The sequence below is a fragment of the Falco peregrinus genome, chromosome 6 (genome assembly GCF_023634155.1).
Source record: "Falco peregrinus isolate bFalPer1 chromosome 6, bFalPer1.pri, whole genome shotgun sequence".
Lineage (NCBI taxonomy): Eukaryota > Metazoa > Chordata > Aves > Falconiformes > Falconidae > Falco > Falco peregrinus.
Window position 1 is genome coordinate 10,490,054 of NC_073726.1, and position 20,867 is coordinate 10,510,920.

Below are 20,867 nucleotides of genomic sequence, written 5' to 3' on the forward strand. Positions count from 1 at the left end.
CTCCAGGCTGCTTCTGTTGCAGGTTTAGTTAGTAATTACAGTCTTCAGTTCTGGTCCAGGACAATGTAAATGGCACCCTTTATTTTCTGTGTCTTATTTAATTGGGTCTTGTGATTGTTCACTGCATATCTGAGATCAAAAATGCCATTGATAAATCCAGAGGAACAAGACAATGAGTCACACGTCCCATGGTTCAGATTAGGTAAAGGCAAAGAAAGCAACAGAATAAAATATGGTTTAATGATTGACAACACTGCCACTATGGATTGTTCCTAAATAATCTAATTTGATTTACAAGAATTCAATGTAAATATAATCAATTTCGCAAGGAAGTATCTTGTCATTTATAGTTTAGCATGAAATACAGGCGTGGGGAGAAAGATTTTAATTCAGTAAGCTCATGTTTGTGCAGCAACAGAAGAATAGGAAAATGTGCCTGAAACAGAGAGGCAGGGGTGTACTGGGGGAGCCTCCAGCTTCCCACTGCAGGTCAGCTGGAGGGAGCAACTGCCATCTTCTAGGCCTCCAGTGGGTTCTAGGCTGGGGTGTTTCAGAGATCCTTCTTCCAGCCTCCAGACGAAGTTTTCTTGGATTTCTGTGGGGTAATGCTTCCTGATTTCAAATGTGCTGAATTACCTCACCCACAGGTAACTTAGAGAAATGCATCTGCAGGCTGGAAGGATGAATATGCAGGCCGGTAAGTGCTTAGGGGATATTTCTTCAGAGAGCTGATGCTTTCAGGCTTCCGTTTAGTGCAGTGGTCCTGCCTGCCTATAGCTGTGCAAATAAAGACTCGCTGGGCTGCACAGTCTGTATTTTCAGCCACAAATATGACCAAAACAAAGCTCACTTTCAGAAATGTTTTTAGGTGAGATGTGTTGCCTCCCTTCTTCAGCATGGGTGAATTTGTTAAAACAGGTTTAATCACGGGAAACGAGTGGATTTCTCAGTCCTTGACACCTCTTCTTCTCAGGCAAACACTCTTTCGGTTCATATGCTTTTTCAGAGATGAAAGGGAATCTTTATGTGAGAGCCTCATGGCAAAGTACTGGCAGCAGACCAACAGAAATAAAGCTGTAGTCTTATGATTACATTCTAATAGTGGTTTTTTTTTTTATTTTGAGATACTTAACCTGATCCCCCAAGTTAGCCCAATCACAATCTCCAATGTAGCATTGTTTTCAGCTATTAGCAGGCGTTTTTTAAAGCCCTCTTTAGATGATACACGGGGCCCACATAGTGAAGTCAATTGTTAGGCAGGATATAATTTAGACTTCAGCTCTTCCTCTCAGTTTGAAATAAAATGATTACATTTCAGGACAGCCTAAGGGAAGATTAAAAGTTTTATATCAAGAGTTGAATATTGTCTTTTGTTGCACACTCTTCTTTTAAAGAAAATGGTATTCATTTAAAATAGCGCATGTTCTGATGTATTTGAAAAGGCACTACTCTGAATTAAAAAGAAATTCATAAAATATGCACGTATGGGAGAGGAAGATTGCAGTCTATATTTGAGAGTTTAGTCAAAGGTTTTTAATTCAGCCCATTCTGCTTTGTTCATAGAATTAGGTATCTACAAAGACGCGCTGTAAATAACAGATGGCCCATAGTGTTTAGAAAGCAGCGGTTAAGGTGACAAAATCTTCTGGGGCTCCTCTCCATAGACAGGTTATAAAGTGATATTATAGCCTCTGTTCCAAACTGGAAAATGTTCCTTGCCTGTCTTTAAACCCATTAAAAGTGGTTCCAGGCAATAGCTCCACGTAATTATAGTTCTGGTAACCCCTGACACCTCTCATTTCTTGTATCCCAAAGTTATCCAAGGGAAGAGGCCACTTGTAGAATATGAAGTTATAAAGCTGACATGACTTAAAAATAGATGGAATAGTCCAAATATGAACAGAGTAAGAAGTGAAGAGTGAGATATGAACAACAGGATTAAGTTATTGTCTGATAAGGTCAGCTAGCTTTTACTGTTCATATCAATGGGGCTGTTTTACCAAGGATGTCCTGGGCACATTTGTAAAAAAGCATTACCTATTAAAGGGAATCCCTGGAAAATTCCTAAAACAAATGTGTATATGCAGTGAAGTCTCTTGTAGGAGTTCACTGCATCAGCCAAATGAGCATAGATCTTTTCCCAGAAGCCATCAGAAGAGTGTACAAACAGCGCTGCTGTAGTTAGGTAGCCTGCTTTCATGGCTGTTAACATGAAGAGCGCAAAAACTTGTTCTTACTACAGGGGGTGGTCACTGAATGTGTAAGTTAATTTTTTTTTGTGATTTTGTCACAGAAGAAGAGTTACTTTCTTTCAGTATATTCTTCTGTAAAAAGAAAAAGTATTAGCACTAATTAACACCACTGTCTTAAGGCAGCATTAACAACATAGTTTTACGTTCATTTGCCTGATGTCAGTGGTGCTTGTTTTCACATGTCGACACCTGACAATGGGAACCTAGGTTAACACCATAGCCTCTATACTGCCAATTAAATAGACAGACAATAATAAATATTGAAGTTGATTGAAGGTTTAAGAAGGATGGACGTTCATGGTACAGAATGGTGAAGGTCTGTGTTCAATTGATATTATCTCTTACAAAGGAGATGAATTGTTAATGTGCTGTTATTCCAGATTTCTAGAAGAACTGATGTGGTGGGGGAATTAAGACGACGATTAATGGCCACTGAGGAAGAAGGCAGTTTATCATATCCTCCTCTGAATGTGACCACTGGAAATGATACATGCATCCTTTTTTATGCTAGTAATTTCAGCCTCAAAGCCAACAGTTCGGTTTTTATAGATTTGACAAATGCAACATTTGTAATGCAGAATGTGGATATTTCTTCCTCTAAGTGCTCAGACACCAACACAACGTGAGTAGCACAAGAAATTCCGTAAAATATGTGATTTCTGAAAATTAATCCAAAATGGTGCAATGTCAAGTTAATACCAATTTAATTTTCTTCTAAAGCATCCAAAGTACAAAAATACTAAATTGGATATTCTTAGAAGAAAAAGATTGAGTCAAGATCACAAAATTGTTCAGATGCAGCCCCTTATTTTCACTTTTGTTTTTCCTCTTATATTCCTTTTTCTTGTTTGCTTATATTTGGTCCAAACAGGTTTCCCTGTGCCCAATCTCACAATCACAGAAATCTCCACTGGCATTAATGAGATCATAATTTCATTGTAAAATTCCCTTGAAGGAGAGTATTGCCAGTTACTAGGTAGTAATTCAGCTGGAAGTACATTAATGAAACATGATCTCTGTTTTCCTTTACTTTGAAGCACCTGCTCTTGGGTAAAAAAAAACACTCTAGAAATATTTTGTCATATTTTTCTGTGTACTGAACCTTTGCTATATGACTTCTGTAATTGCCTATTGATTTAGAATATTCCCTCCGATTGAAATGTCACAATGATCTAATTAAAGCTGACTACTCTAACATTAAAAATCTGTTTCTTATTCTTAGACTGTCATTAAAATACACAAAGCCAGTGAATGAAATCAGCAGCCTAGAGATAAGGTAAATTATTATTTGTTCTTAAATAGATCTTTGTGACTTACAAAGCCTGCTTGTAAATTAGGAGAAAAAAAAAGTAGGAGTTAAGTGAAAATGGTTTTGAAATTGTGATTTAATTTCTGTTCTAAGGAGTTACTGTGCAGCAGAACAATAATACAGTCTTTATATAGAGAATATATTAATGTGCTCAGGTAAAGTTCTAAAAAAGTGGTATAGGTAAACAACCATACTGTAAGCTACTGGCATATGCAACATCCTCTTTTTCTAATAGGATCAAACCATGATCCTGTCTCAGGGAAATCTGCGTTATGTGAGCAGTTCTAGGGGCTGAAGTCTACTTGCATGGCCAGGGTGGTATTTAGTCCTAATGCAGATTACCAGCGTACTCTGTCAGAGCTAGCTTGTGGCTAATGAGGGGTGCAAAACCATAATTTTTCTGCTGCGTGGATGATGACAAGACCATGTTTCTCCTACCATGAGAAGAGGGAAGAAAAGTTAAGGAATGGGAAGACCTGGGATGAAAAGTCAAAGGGAGAATCAGAGAATCATTTAGATTGGAAAAAAACATTAAGATTAAGCCTAGCTGTTAACTTAGCACTGCCAAGTCCACCACTAACCATGTCCCTAAGAACTGCATCTATGCATTCTTTAAATACCTCCAGGGATGGTGATTCCACCACTTCCCTGGGCAGCCTGTTCCAATGCTTGGCAACCCTTTCAGTGATATTTTATTTTTTTAATAATAGCCGATATAAACCTCCCCTGGCAGAACCTGAGGCTGTTTCCTCTTGTCCTATTGCTTGTTACCTGGGAGAAGAGACCGACCCCCACCTGCCTGCAGCCTCCTGTCAGGCAGCTGTAGGGAGTGATAAGGTCCCCCTGAGTCTCCTCCACTCCAGGCTAAACAGCCCCAGTTCCCTCAGCTGCTCCTCACAAGACTTGTGCTCCAGACCCTTCCCCAGCCCCGTTGCCTGTCTCTGGACACGCTGCAGCCCCTCTGTGTCTTTCTTCCAGTGAGGGGCCCAAAACCGAACACAGTATTTGAGGTGCGGCACCACCAGTGCCCAGTACAGGGGGGCGATCACTGCCCTGGTCCTGCTGGCCACACTATCTCTGACACAAGCCCCGATGCTGTTGGCCTTCTTGGCCACCTGGGCACCCTGCTGGCTCATGTTCGGCCGGCTGTCAACCAGCACCCCCAGGCCCTTTTCCTCCAGGCAGCTTTCCAGCCACTCTGCCCCAAGCCTGTAGCGCTGCGTGGGGTTGGTGTGACCCAAGTGCAGGACCCGGCACTGAGCCTTGTTGAACCTCATATAACTGGCCTCAGCCCATCGATCCAGCCTGCCCAGACCCCTCTGCAGAGCCTTCCTGCCATCAAGCAGACCAACACTCCCACTCATCTTGGTGTCTTCTGCAAACTTACTGAGGGTGCACTCGATCTCCTCGTCTAGATCATCAATACGTAGTTCAAACAGGACTGGCCCAAACACAGCCCTGGGGAACACCACTTGTGACTGGCCACCAACTGGAGGTGACTCCATTCACCACCACTCTGAGTACTTGCAGCTGTTGCTCTCACTACTGGATTCTAGGGACGGGGAAAGCACCTGCTACTGTTTGAGGGCTGCCACACAGCTGCTGGTCATTAAACCTCAGTTCTCTCCTCAGCAGCAGGAACAGCAGTTAAAAGAATTTTTGTAGACTCTGGTAAAGATGATGCAGCCTGCTCTTTTCATTTAGGTACCTCAGCTAATTGCTTGAATTTATTTGGGAAGAACTTGCACTGAATTAAATTTGCATATACCAGAGGACAAACTAGATGTTTGCTTGGGCAGCAGAAGGACAAATGACTTTTGCAATCTAAAATACTTTTGACATCTTGAATAAGGGGAATGGAAATCGAGGGAAACCAAAGAGGGGAAGTTTAAAGTAATAATGTAGGAGATAATCAGACCATGAACAGTATTTTAGTAGGAGAGTAAAAAAGGCATGTGGCACTAAGATGATAAGCATGGGTGAATAAATACTATTATTTACACTGAGGTAGAAGGACAGTCTATATTTAGGTAGAAGGACCTCCAGAAGGACTTGTGTTGAACAGAGTCAGTGATGTGTTGGGAGTTATATTTGGAGTGCAGAAAGACACTTACAAGAGATCACGGTAAGTGACAAAAAACCACATATGCTTTGTTATTTAACGTCTCCTCTCCAAGCATCTAGAGCTTTGTGAAAGAACATAATGTACAGATAAGCTTGCTGTTAGTATAGTATTTTTACTTTTTTGACTATTGTAGTGAGCTGTGCATAGGATCCTTGAGACTTGTTCTTGGTGATGGAGTCAAGCATCTCTTGGTTTCAGTACTGTAAAGTAGCAAAGGGGCATGCATTTCCATGAACACCATGGGGAATGAAGGAAACATTTTTCTTGGATCTCATTCCAAAAATACTGTTCTCAAACCAAGACTCTGCCCAAGTTGTGTCTTTACTTTTAGTCTAATATCACTTTCCGTGGTGCTGCCCTGGTGCTTCTCTGCCTACTGTTTGCTGGTCCTGTTTCACTCTTGTACAGACAGACCCACCAAAACAGTGCCTTGGATTTTCATTCTGTGTCTTTGCTCATACTAGTGCAGCTCCTAGCTGCTGTCCTGTAATCTTTTAGTGTATGAATGAATCTGGTTGCTTTCTACGTTTGTTCTGAATGTGACCATCCTCAGCATAACACCATGCTTTCTTCTAAAATTACAGTTCCAAGAAAATAATATGAATCATAAAGCACTTGAAAATCTTATGAAGCATGACACTGTGCTGCAAAACTAGCTACCAAGTTAATTGATGGAACTTGGAGGATTATTTACTTTAAAGTAGTCAACAAGTTTTGCTCAATTATAGAACAGGAAATCGCAAACATTAGGATGCTATTATATGAAAAAATACTTCAGCAGTTGAAACATTTGTCTTAGATTTTGATTGCTACATCAGACATAAGAAGATCAAATGTAATGTTAGTGCATGCATATGGACTTAATGAGGATTATTCAGATTTACATTTAGTCATCTGTTAAAATCTTATGATTTTAATTATTGGAAGAAAACATTAATGTGGTCATGAATTTGAGGTGCATCTGAAGAGATTTGAAGCAATTCTGCAGACTAACTGTAAATTAAGGAAGAAGATCAGTACAATAGGTGAATGGTTCATGTTTTCTCTCTTATTATGAAATATTTTTTATATTCTTTGATCCTGTGGTAGTAAAGGTAGAAATATTCATAAAGTTTCTCTTGACCTGTGCTGCTTTTTGAATATATTATAGCTAAATACCAAAATGCATAAACAGCCCTTAAAGCTGGGATAAGAAACTCAGTCTCCACAATAGGTGGACTTGAAAAGAGAGTAGGTGAAGTCCTGACCAGTGTCATGCACAGTAAGTATTTAAAGTAGCATAGGCTGCCTGTGTTTTACAGGAGAATTTCATTTATTTCATTGAGCTAGGTGTAATCCAGATTTGTAATAGGTGCTCGGGCCATTTCAACACAAAAAAAAGCCTAAATTGATTTTTTTTAATGTGTGACACAGGTGCTTAGCAATAAAAAAATAGAACAGGGGAAGAAGGTGTGGAGTGGCTTTGAGGGTAGTCATTGCCTGGGCATTCACTGTGCATTGGCCTGCTTGGGAGAGGTAGAGAGTGATTGCTTCAGTATCACTTTTTTCCCCTCTTGCCTTCATTTATTAAGCTGTCTTTATCTTGACCCACAATTTTCCTTATTTTCACTCACTATTCTGCACCGCTGTCCTGTTGGATTATCTCTTGATTTAAGAGACAATTGTGTCATTTTAGGCCTCCATTAGCTACCATAATACCATATTGCGTGGCATATAATGCAAAAAAATAAGATATACTCAACAGAACCAGAACAATCCATTGATCTTTTCATGAATCAGGAACAGTTTATTCACATTGTTTGTCTTGTCATGTCTATTTCAAGAGCTCCTAAATGCCACAGAGATACATTACAACCTCTGTTTTGGCCTTCTGGTTCACTTTGATTGCATTTCTTGTTCAAGATGACGCCTTGGTAAGATTACAATCCACCTCAATAAACAGGACACAAGCAGGGCAAAGAGGTGGGAAGCAACAGAGCTTAGAGCCATGAATGCATTTTTTTCCCTTCTAAGGGCCATTTACTCAGGTCTAGAAGAGCATCCCTTGAAGGCAGAAAGTGACACCACAGAGCACCACATTCAAAAAGCTTGATTTTTTGGTCAATAAAATAGGCCCTAACTTCAGCAGCTTGAGCTGGATCCCGACCCTGCCCTTACCGCTGCTAGTCTACCACCTCGTGCTGAGCAGCTAGTCATATCCCACCTCCTACTACTAACAGCTGCAATAGCTGCTTCATCCTATGCAAACAGCTGCCATCTCCCTCTCTAGCAAGAGCAGCAGTCCCATTCAGCCTCCTGCATTTGCCACCGAGAGGTGAGCTGTTAGGGAGTGGTTGTAGAGTGGCTTCGGTTGTGCTAAGTTTACAAAAATTTACAAAAGTGAACTCGTGCTGTAGCAGAGGTATGAGCAGTGGGCAGCAGTTTTTGTGGGAGCAGCTCTCTCAGCAGCTGATGACATCCAGGTATCCAAGAACCTGTCTATCATCTTCTTTAGGAAAACGTGTCAAAGTGGATGGAAGTGCAGAGTATTAGTATTTTCCCTACTGACATTGATAAGTACTTGACTGTTCTTGTCGCTCATAGCATGTATAGAATAAATTGACCTAAGAACCATGTTTTAAAGTCTTTTACCTACCAGTCGCATTTGTCTTTGAATCTTTGAAACAGTAACTTCTTTCTCAGAAATATCTCTCCCTGTAGCGAACAGCCACATGAGAACTTGATGGGTAACAAGTGGTGGCATTTAGAGTTCACATGGTTATCTGGCACAAAGGGAGTCTGGCCTATGAGCAGGAATTGTTTGTGCCACAATATGTAAAGTACGTAATGTCTGTGTGAAAGTTTGCTTCCTGTCTTGGCTCTAATGTTTAATACAAGCACAGCATTTCTTATAAAAGCCAAGATACTTTCAGTTCTGCAGGTAAAATCTTTATCTCTCCACCCCTTGTCATTAATTTGGTATATTGTGCTCATTCTATTTGCTGTCTACTCATATGAGAAAATATTAAACTAAATGAAGTAATGCTATTGATTTTTGTCCTTTGCATGACTTTTTTGTAATTTAATGAATTATAGTTGTACCAATTAGCAGTTAAGAGCATGTAGTTGGAGGCTATCCACTACCAGTTGTTTGGAGAAATGCTGAGGATAAAAGCCCATGTTATTAAGTTAACCATGCTCATCTAGTTCGTTAATTAGTATGTTAATTCTCACAAACGTGCAAGTAAGATGAAATTTTAGTCTTTGGTGTAACATGAAGATACAGCGTTCTCTTGGAGGTCGCTTTAGACTGTAATTACATACATAGCCTTATAAAAACCTGGTTGTTCATATGGGAAGTCTCCAAAGAATTTCCTTGTTCACCACTTAGCTTCTCAGCAAAAGTACAGACCACACCCAGCATCTGTGGTTGGCACAAACATTTAAGTAAACTTCTCTGTGCTTGTAGCTGGCCTCCAGCTAGTGTCTATAGCATTGCTACTGAAACGCCATGCAAATTCTGTTCAGATTGTGCTCTGTATCAGGAAAAGGTTCCTTTCTTCTAGCAGTTAATAACTAGGCTAATACATGCTTTAATTTTGTAACTTCATCACTATAACAATATATTTTCCATAAATATTTGTGAATGTGTACTAGATGAAATTCAATTTTTTTTTTCTATTTCACTGATGCTTGCAGCTGAATGTTCAATGGAAAGAGATGTTCAGGCTCGAAATGTAACGGATGCCATAAGACAGAATATCCTTTTCTCACCTGAATGACACTTTGAGTTCTGGGATTACTTCTGTGCATTTTGAAACTCTTGAGGATTATGAAGTTATATGAACCAAAAGCCACAGATAATTAAAAAAATACAAATTAATTACTGTAGTAATTTAACTTGTCAAATTTTGTGTGTTACCCCTAAGGAATATTTTGTGGAGTTTAGACTCTATGTTGTCGAATGACTTGCTACCAAAAGAAACTGATTTGGACAAACAAGCAATATTCTACAACAGAGAATATTCTCCATGTATATATGTATACCCTATAGAACATAATATTTTCTGTATTGTGGCATATTTATAGATGACTGTGTATTTTTCAGACCTATCATAATTGCATCTAAGTATTACCCCAAATTTTACAATTCACATACAGTGTTATCCATTTTGGATAAACATATTAGAATATTTCATTTTGTAGCAAGTCTCATGTAGTGTTAAAAGGATTTCCCTTCTAAATTCTTTATGGTTATCAATAAGCCAAAAATAAATAAATAATAATCAGCAAACTATATAGAGCAACACATACACAGACCAAGCAGGGTTAAAGTATTAAGCAACGTGCAATAAGGAGAAAAGTTTATAATTTCCTTATAGGATAACTTGAATACTTAAAAGTATCTGGGTAAAAAGTGGTAGACTAGGACATAGTCCTGATCTGTAAAGCATCAGGATGTACTTCTGGATGTTCTCAATTATTTCTGTTTCTGAACATTTGGGAGGTGTTCAAATTGCAGCAGTAGTAACATATATATATAAAAATCCCATAATTATAAACTACTGGAAACTGCTACAATACTGCACATACCCAGACCTTTTCAAGAAGAGAAAATATTTATTTCTGTCTAAACCACTAAAAATTGGGAAACTAGAGGTGATGACCCCTCCCTACCCTCCAGTGAGAGAAAACTCTTTTACTGCAAATTCAGACATTTGCAAAGGAAACTGCAATTTAGGCATCTAAGCCAAGGAAGAATTGCAATGATAAATCAGAACGGTTATTATGCCTGTACCTACCATAAAAGCAATTTTCAAAAAATGCCATAAAATGTTTACTGAGAGCCACTGCAGGTCTACTGACAGTTTCCCAGGTTCTCCGCCACTGATTATAAAGTGTTGGTGACTGATTAAATACTGCACTGGAAGGGGCCATTGAAGAATGAAATTGCATTTTCTCCTTGCCTGCCAGAGCTATGAAAGCTGTGCTTGTGAGATGAAACCCTTAAGTAGTAAAAACATACTCAGTCTCTTCACTTGTGAACAATCCTAATGACATGGGAGGCCAAGCTAAGATACCAACTGTGATGTTTGCAGCTAGCAATAGTGAACCTTTATCTGCCACTAGTACTTCATCAAATGAGTATTAACTTTTTCCTTCTGTCATTTTGACTTCTTTTTCCTCTCTGTTGTCTTTCTAGGTTTTTAATGACCAACAAGTTCTACGGAGGCTCAGCTAGAAATTGGTCCACTTTAGATTCAGTTGAGATTGTACAAGATGGAGAAAAGTTTGCTAAATTTAATGTTTCTGTCATCTCTGCTCCTGCAGAGTATTCATTTCATTGTCAGCTGGTGGGAACAAGCAATCACTATCCTGCAAGGCTGATTCCATCCAACAATGAGGCAAAAAACTGGGATGTTTTCATTTCCAGGTTGCAAGTGAGTACACGTTGCCATTTCAGAGATAATTCCAAGAACTATTACTTGCTATTGTAGGTGCTGAACGATAGGCATTCATAATGCCCTTACTTTCATTTCAGCCTGAGCAAAAATGTAAAAGAAAAGCTGTTCCCCCTAGGTGAGCTATTCAATAAAGGGGTAAAAAAGATGGCAGTTGATAAACAGCAAGAACATGAAAGCACAGCTTTGAAAAACAAAGCTGAAGTTGTCCACAGAAAAGAAAAAACAATAAAACCAAATGCGCTTAATCAGGCAAAGAATGACTAAGTTTCCATGCCTGTTTAATGAATTGGGCTGCTATTGGAAACGTGGGCCTCTCCATGTGGGTGGGTTTATGCTGCTTACTTTGTTTTTATTTGATTTTTTTTGCACTTTGTTTATCTAGGAAAGTACAGCTTAGTGTGGTTACTGTTTTCAGTGACTTAGACTGTCTATACTCCTACAGACAGAAAAAGCCCAATGAAATTAATTTAATTGAAGGTTTGACATTGACTTCAATCAGGAGCAATACTAGGTCCTGCATGGGCCAGAAGGAAAGTAACTGGCTTTTTAATTTTTTTTTTTTAATGAGGCATAAATTTTCAGTGTATTTAGTGCAGTAGTACACACTACATATGTGAGATATAGATGAGTGCATCTTTATTATTTTGAGCATTGATCTTGACTTAGGAGAAGCACATTAACATTCATATCTTAAAACAATATTGCACTAAGGGATCTGTTCGATTAAAGAGGTCATGGAAACAATAGGAATAATTCCAGACAACTGGACTCTTATTTTTCAAAGATGAGCTAAACCATGATAACTGAATACAAATGCTGATAGAAATGTATTTATGATTTTGTTAATAAAGCTCAATAATCTGAGTCCAGATTTGACATTTCTGCTTAAACAATGGGAAACTCAGAGGAACAGCATTGGTGCTGAGATATATTTTCCACAAATTCCAGGATCAAGTCCCAGTTTTTTTGAGAAGCAACATAGAACTATACACCAACTTTGTGAAGGTTCCTCCTGATGGTATTTTTTATAGAAAGGCCTGAAAATACCTGAGTCCATGCAACTGCACGTAGCCTCATCAACTCCTTGAAGTTAGACTTTGGCATCACTAGGCTATGAAAGTACATGTGGTATGAAATGATAAAGTGTCCACTTACAATGTATCTTTTCCTTGAGTTTTTATATACATTGATATTGCTGCCTTCTTAAAGCTTCGAGAGGGGCCTTGCTCCATCTTAGTAGGCATCCTTTTATTGGGGTCTTGATCAAGAGTAGAAGCAGTAGGTTTCCCACTTTCCTTATTGATTTGGAGCAGCAGCTGCTTCCACTGTTCGGACAACAGAACTTCTAGTTCCTCTTGGGAAAGGCCTCTTTCTCTCATAAAGTCCTAAGCATGGAACACAAGCTGAGAAGTCCTGCTCTGATCTTTTCTGTTGTGTGAGAAAACAGAAAGTCAACATTCTGGGCTTGTTTCTGAGTTCTCACTGAACCAGATCATACCTTTTCAAGCATCTTCCACCGATACATAGTGACATCTGATTGATCTCAGTATAAGTCTTTGTTCTAGAATGAGGTTTAGAAACCCCCAAGCTCAGTTGCATGGACAGAAAAGCACACCAGATATGCTAAGTGGTTGCAGCCAGCATAAAATCTTGTCACTGAAACTGAGGAACATGATTTTCATGCCAATGTTATGCGATGAATTAGAAACCAGGATCTAGCTGGTGCGATTGCGCTTTGCAATGCTGGGTGTCTTGAAAACAGTATCACTGTATTAGAGGGGCATGGCACCTGCACAGTGAAGCCTTGCATAGCTCTTTCCAAAGCCAGGAGGAACTGATGCAGCATTTTACTTTACTTCGGAGCTACCTCAGTCACTACCACCTAAAAAACCTCTGTGGGATACTGTCTAGGTGTACCCATAGCCTAGGATGTCAGCACTGGGAACTGTACACAGTACCAAAACTGCTCTGGTTTTGGTGGGGTTTTTTTGTTGGGTTTGATGTTGTTACAGGAATAGTTGTTCTACCATGATATCTTTTATCCTTTTGAGGATCTCAGAATTGTCTATGAAGTTAAAAAGGAGGCTGCCACCAAAAGCACATTTCTTTAGCATGTGTCATAGTGGTTTAGAAGCCCCCTTGTTCCTAAGAATAACTTCCAAAAACTTTAAAATCAAGAATATTAGGACTCGTTGTTAAAATATTTCTAAACTCAAAAATTAGATGTTCAATGTACACTTAAAACCCATGAAAACAACATTTTATTTGAAGGCTTTGTCAAAGGTCAAGTCATGAGAAAACTCCATTCAAAAAATATGTTAAAAATTAACAGCAAATGCAGACTAGTATAACCACGACAAATGACGCTTGTCCAAACACTAAAATTAAAAAGTTCCACAGTACAGAGCCCTGTATCCAAAAGGCTTTTACATTCATAAAAATTAGAGATTACCATGTGAGTATTTTTAACTTTTCTATAGGTAGAAATGTTGCTAGGAATCACATTTTTACCTCCTACCTGGATTCTAACACCCCCACAGAAATGATAAAGCTTCAGAAAAACAATAAAAGAATGCTGCATATATTTCATCTCCCGCCTGAAAGTAGACATAGCATTTTAAGAATGTACAATTAAAGCTTTCAGCTCCAAGGTTCAATAAGCATAATCCTGCTTTAAAAAAAACACACAATAGGATTGACATAATAAAATTCAGTATTTCTGGATCTAAATCAGAAGTGGTAAAGCCTTTCTAAACTGAATATACCTGTTAAGTGCTACAAAGAGTTCTTGTAAATTTGGTAACATGTGTGTATTGTTTTCCAGAATTTCATCCATTTTTTTAAGCATAAATGACATAGATCTTCACCTGCTTTCTGTTTTCATTGTAAATAGGTCTTTCAGATTAGATTTCATGACTCCTATTCACATTTTGATCTGTTGTCAAGGCAGTGGCTTAACAAGCGAAGCCTTTGGTGATCACCTCTATTCTCCAAAACTGTGCAGTTATCCAAGCCAAAGGCTTATACTCGCTAATCCTGCTTTAATCAGAACTCTGATTGCCTACAGTGAAAGCAGGCAGTCTTTGCAAGTCACCTACCACGATCTGGCTTGGAAAGATTCTTCTAAGAGGCCCATAAAATCCTGACATGCTGAAATCATCTTCACTCCACAGTACCTAAAGAGCCCTTAGTTCTGCGTATGATAATAGTTTTATTAATTGGTATTCTGGAAGGTGTAGACATTGGCTTTAACATGCATACTACATACATATTTAGGTGCCTGAGCCATGAATGAACTCAAACTCCGAGTGCTTACTGGTGCAGCATGGTATGCAAACCACCAACATTGGTACCAATAACTTTCCTAGGAAGTACGAATTTTTATTACCACAAAGCTTTCCGTTTATTTTATCATACAGCATAGAGTAATCATGGAATGGGAACATAGAAAAGTAAAGATCCATGATCTTCTGCTTCCTTGCTTATTTTCTGGTGAGGGAAATGATTTAAATAAAATAATCCTTCTTTTATTTTTTATTTTGTTCTATAATATTTTATAGAAAATAGTTTTAAGGTCTCATTTCTTTATTGGTGGATTTATGATGTTTGGTGCTTTCCTCACACACCCATTTTAAAGAACTTGTAAATACATAATAATCTCAGTCTTCATTTTTCTTTGTAAAATTATTTAAGCAAGACTCAAAATCACATACTAGATTAATTCTTTCCTTCCTTCATTTCCTTCCACCAGTCAGATTCCCTTCCTTCTGAAGAAATCAATGCTTATGTCATTACATGCATCTGTGTGGAAGGGGGATTGTCTTCCCTTTCTTCATAGTTCTCTGATCCTCTGATTGGTTTTAACAATTTTTTTAGAAGGATAGGGGACTCAAAGGCATTCACTTTGTTATACATTTTGCAAAATTGTTGGTTAGGCAGAAAATAGATCCCCAAAGTGGCTGATTTTTCTGAGGGAAATAATATGGTAGGACCTCAGTCAGTGGCAGACACTGAGAATTCATTCAAAGGAGAGATGTTAGAGATTTTTTTTAACTGCTGGAAAAGCTTATATAGGTTTCATATGTTAATAGAAAACATAGATCCCCCACCTCAGTGAAGCAAGCCCTCTCTCCTGTTTTGAGCCTCTGTTGTCTAAGGCAGTGGGAAGAAAGGTTTCACAACTGTTTTCTCTTTGAATTTTCACTAAAACCCACCCAAAAAGGTCATCTTCATTAGATGCATTTTAAAGTATGTTTCAGGAGTTCTGCTTGTCAAGGAGTTATTAACTAAAAATCTCAGGGTATTTCAACAAATCTTATAATCTGGGGAGCCCTTAACTCCAATGTCTTTGAGTGCTTTGAGTCTCCTGGTCCTTAAGTGGTCATTGAGCAATACTGATCACACATCCCCTTTAGGACTTCTAAACATAATGAAAATTTCTGAAGTGGGAAAACTACTTTTTGCCAAATAAATGAATTCTGCATCTTTAATATAATTAAAGAGGGGGTGTTGCCCTCTATGTCAATGACCAGGTGGAGTGCATGGAGCTTTTCCTGGGGATGGATGAGGAGCTGACCAAGAGCAGGACTCAAAGGAGGGCAAGGACAAGTGACATTATAGTGGGGGTCTGCTGCAGGCTGTCTGACCAGGATGACTGAGTAGATGATTCCCTCTATAGAAAATGTAGAGGACTGAAGGCAGTGGGTTGATCAGCATTGATAACATGCAGCTGTGGCCTTGCCTCGAAGGCAGTGGGTTAATTGACATGGACGATGTGCAGCTGTAGCTCGTTCCTGCTAAGTGGTTAAATAGCCCTGAGGATGGTGGGAGAGGGGGTCAGATGGAGGAGAAGCAGTGGTTTCTGAAGGAAGGAGATACAGCACAGACAGTAGAATCTGACCAACAGTAAAGCCTTGTTGCAGTCTGCTAGTTTGATTGTGCTGCAACAATTGGTGCCCCATGTGAGGCTGACTGAGTTGGACTCCGACTACGACAAGAAAAATAGGAGCAGCCTCACATTCACAAGACCACCTCATGGGGGACTGCAGACACCTTGATATCGGTTGAAGGGACAACACAGCAGGCCATGGGCAATCCAGGAGGTTCCTGGAATGTGCTGAAGATAACTTCCAAGTGACAGAGAAGCTAACAAGGAGAGGTGCCATGCTGGACCTTGTCCTCACCAATATGGAGGGGCTGGTGGGGAATGTGAAGCTTAAGAGTAGCCTTGGCTGCAGTGACCACAAAATGATGGAGTTCCAAGATCCTTAGGGCAGCAAGGAGGGTGCACAGCAAGATCACTACCATGGGCTTCAGGAGTGCAGACTTTGGCCTCTTCAGGGACCTGCTTGGTGGAGTTCCATGAGATAAAGCCCTGAGGAGAAGAGGCACCCAAGAAAACTGGTTGATATTCAAGGATCACCTCCTCCAAGCTCAGGAGTGATGCATCCCAACAAAGAGGAAGGCAGGCAAAAAACCCAGGAGGCCTGCATGGGTGAACAAGGAGCTCCTGGACAAACTCAAACAGAAAAAGGAAGCCTACAGCAGGTGGAATCAAGGACAGGTGGCCTGGGAGGAATATAGAGGAATTGTCTGAGCAGCCGGTGATCAAGTTATGAAAACTAAAGCCCTGAAAGATTTAAATATGGCTAGGGACATCAACAGCAACAAGTAAAGCTTCTACAGGTCTGTGGGTAATAAAAGGAAGACTAGGGAAAATGTGGGCCCTCTCCGGAAGGAAATGGGAGACCTGGTTACCTGGGATATGGGAAAGGCTGAGGTACTCAATGACTTTTTGCCTTGATCTTCACTGGCAAGTGCTCCAGTCATACTGCCCAAGTCACAGAAAGTAAAAGCAGGAACTCGGAGAATGAAGAATCACCTGCTGGAGAAGAAGATCAGGTTTGAGAACATCTAAGAAACCTGGAGGTGCACAAGTCCATGAGACCTGATGAGATGCATCCACAAGTTCTGAGGGTACTGGTGGATGAAGTGTCTAGGCCACTATCCACACAGAAGCTGTGGCAGTCCAGTGAAGTTCCCACTGACTGGAAAAGGGGAAACGTAATCACCATTTCTAAAAAGGGAAATAAGGAAGACCTGGGGAACAACAGACTGGTCAGGCTCCCCTTGCTGCTTGGCAAGATCATGGAGCAGATCATCCTAGAAACTGTGGAGGGGTTACCCACACTTTCTCTACTCATAAAGAAGTGGGGACTATTGAGGAGTAGCATTCCTCAAAGGTCAGTACTTGGACTGGAGCTGTTTAACATCTTTGTCAGTGACATGAACGCTGGGATAGAGTGCTCCCTCAGCAGGTTTGCCGAAAACACTGAACTGTGTGGTGCGGTAGACAAACTGGAGGGAAGGGATGTCTTCTGGAGGGACCTTGACAAACTTGAGAGGTGGGCCCATGTGAACCTCATGAAGTTCAACAAGGCCAAGTGCAAGGTCCTGCATGTGGGTCGGGGAACTCCCAAGCAGAAATACAGCCTGGGAAGAGGATGGATTGAGAAAGCCTTGAGAAGAAGGACTAGGGAGTATAGGCTTATGAGAAGCCAGCCATATCTATATCCTGGGCTGCATTAAGTGTGGCCAGCAGGTCCGAGGAAGGTGATTCTTCCCCTCTGCTCTCATGAGACCCCACCTGGAGTGCTGTGTTCAGCTCTGGGGCCCCCAGCAGAAGAAGGACAGGGACCTGTTGGAGTGAGTCCAGAAAAGGACCACAAAGATGACCAGAGGGCTGGAGCACCTCTCCTATGAAGACAGGCTGAGAGAATTGGTATTGTTCAGCCTGGAGAAGAGAAGGTTTTGGGCAGACCTTATAGCAGCCTTGCAGTACCTAAAGGGCGCCTATGAGAAAGCTGGAGCGGGACTTTTTGCAAGGGCATGTGGTGACAGGGTATGGGGGACTGGCTTTAAACTGAAAGAGGATAGATTTAGATTTGTTGTTAGGAAGAAATTCTTTACTATGAGGATGGCGAGGCACTGGAACGCGTTGCCCAGAGAAGCTGTGGACGCCTGTCCTGGTTTCAGCTGGGATAATTTTCTTCTTAGTCACTGGTACAGTGCTGTGATTTAGATTTAGTAGAGAATTATGTCGATAACACACTGATGTTTTAGCTGTTGCTAAACAATACACCACGGGCTTCCCAGGTCTCCCATGCTGTGCCAGTGAGCTGGTGCACAAGAAGCCGGGAGGGAGCAGAGCCAGGGCAGCTGACCCCAACCAGCCAAAGGGATGTTCCATACCACAGAATGTCACGCTCGGTATATAAACTGGGGGGAGTTGGCCAGGAACCACTGATCATTGCTTGGGGACTGGCTGGGCATCCGTCAGCAGGTGGTGAGCAATTGCACCGTGCATCACTCGTTTTTTTTCCATTTGGGTTTTATTCCTCTTTCCCTCTCTCTCCTTTTCATTAGTTATTATTATATTTTATTTCAATTATTAAATTGTTCTTATCTCAGCCCACAAGTTTTATTTTTTTTCCCTGTTCTCCTCCCCATCCTGCTGAGGTGGTGGGGGAGGGAGTGAGTGAACAGCTGTGTGGTACTTTGTTGCTGGCTGGGCAGCTTAACCCATGACAATGCCCCATCCCTGGAAATGTTCAAGGCCAGGTTGGATGGTCTTGTCAAAGGTGTCCCTGCCTAAGGCAGGGAGGTTGGACTAGATGGTCTTTAAGGTCCCTTCCAACCCAGACCACTCCACTATTCTATGAATATCTTGGGTGAAAAGGGGACATGGAAAACTGTCATGCAGAGGATTTGGTTCTCACACTTTTTTAATGTGCAGAGTGTGAGCGGTAATTAACAGGTGCATTTTCTGTAATTACCACATATATTCTGAAACTAGGGCCTACGGTCCATGCTTAAATCCACTCATCTATTTACCTTTTTTCATTTTCAGATTCAAGGCTTCAATGTTGAAAACAATCAGTTTTCCTATGCGAGTGACTGTACGGGTTTCTTCACTCCTGGAATCTGGATGGGCTTGGTGACATCTGTACTTCTACTGTGGATCCTGGCCTACGGAATCCATATGATCATGCAGCTCACAACAAACAACAGATATGATGATCCCAAAGGTCCAGCTCTGTCAGTTCCTCAGACAGAGTAGCCATGCTGTTATTTCCTAGTCTGATATTTATGTTTTTTACAACCTACTACATAATACGTGTAACCTGAAAAGATATCATAGCAGAAAGGGATAATTCAACTACATATATAAAGGATCCTTATGCTTGGCAACAAGAATAATTCTGCTTGTTATTATTGTGATTTGTTAACAGCTGTCTGTGTTAAGGGTCTGAGGTGAGGCTGTGGAGGTTATTACTCTATTTGGTTATTAGAAAGACCACTACAAACTGCATTCCAATTAACTGTTATGGCAAAGAAAGGTTATCAGAACAGAGATAAATGGGAAGGATGAATAACTTACTTGATAGGAAACTATATATTGAAATTGTTGGTCTCTCTCTAAAGGCTCTTTAGTAAATATGTCACATTGATGCTACGTTTTAAGAAGACTGAACTGTGTCTTGTCATTTTTTCTCTTGAGAAAACCTTCCAGAAAAGTACAGAACTAATAAAGTATAATTTACTAAATAAACAGTCTTGAACAGTCTTTCCAAAGTATTTCAAAGTATTGTTCAAATGCGGTATCACAAATGAAAATGGGTGGATTAAGGTTTATGTTGAGTAACTAACTCATATGTTTGGTTTACCCATGGACAACTGATGGAGTTCCTAAACAATATAGGTCCTTGTCCAAACTGATCACAAAATTATATTTGGTGTTATGACAATGAATACAACTTTTCAAGTTCATAACCTAGTATGACTCAATGTACGGTGCAGACAGCATCTTAACAGAGATAAGGTATTTTTTTTAGCAACCCTCCTTTTCCAGGTATCTTTGGAGTACTTAGGAAGTTTGTACCAAAAAAGAAAATAAATTTTATGTAAAGTCATTAGAAGGACTGTGCTAATGTACTGTTGAACTCTGAGCATGTTTATGGTCATCTCAATGACTCCAGGAGCCTGAAAACATTCAGAGTGTGCTGAATTCTTCTGCAATTAATAAAGACACTACATCTTCTCATTGGGCAATCTGACTATGAAGTGAATTACTAAATGTTATGAAAAGTTAGGAAATAGTAAAAGAGCAATGATAAAATGGTAAAAAATTATAAAAATAACATTTTCATTCTTCCTTCTGTAACTTCCATTACGACTGTTCATGTTCTGTTAGTAGCTAAAGAATAAAAAGGTATCATTTTGACAAAATTACATTTGTCACATGAGAAAAATTCTACCTTTTCTGGTCTTGATCCATGTCATAGGATAATGATACAGAGGAAAGACAGAATCGACTGTTTAACTAGACCAACAATAGTTTTTAACCAGCATTCCTGGATGTCACATTTTTATTATGGAGTCAAAGAGGTAAATTAAATGCTGTCTGAAGGTACTTCTCCTAAATCATTCAATCCTGACCAGGAAAACAAATATAAAGCTGGCATGTAACTAGCAGAGGTGACTCCTCTGCTGCAATATTTTTCCCAAACATTTTTCAAAACCTCAAAGAATGCTGGCATTTTATCTACACAAACCCACTATATTAGAAAGGCACATTTTCTTGGCAAAAATTAGTTGCCAGAAGAGACAACTGGATTTGTTGTATTAATTCTGCCTTCAAAACAAGCTACATGAATGTGAAATCTGAAAATTGGCAT

General features: G+C 39.9%; 1 protein-coding gene across 1 annotated transcript in view; it reads left to right on the forward strand.

Annotated features, from left to right (window-relative positions):
• LOC101919973 (V-type proton ATPase subunit S1-like) overlaps positions 1–19,741 on the forward strand; it is a 56,344-nt gene extending 36,603 nt beyond the window's left edge. The window contains exons 7-10 of the mRNA XM_055809037.1: positions 2,633–2,874; positions 3,475–3,528; positions 10,869–11,106; positions 19,040–19,741. Of these exons, the coding sequence (XP_055665012.1) occupies positions 2,633–2,874; positions 3,475–3,528; positions 10,869–11,106; positions 19,040–19,249 (744 nt within the window). The 3' untranslated portion in view covers positions 19,250–19,741. The remainder of the gene's footprint in view (positions 1–2,632; positions 2,875–3,474; positions 3,529–10,868; positions 11,107–19,039) is intronic.
• The last annotated feature ends 1,126 nt before the right edge of the window (positions 19,742–20,867 follow it).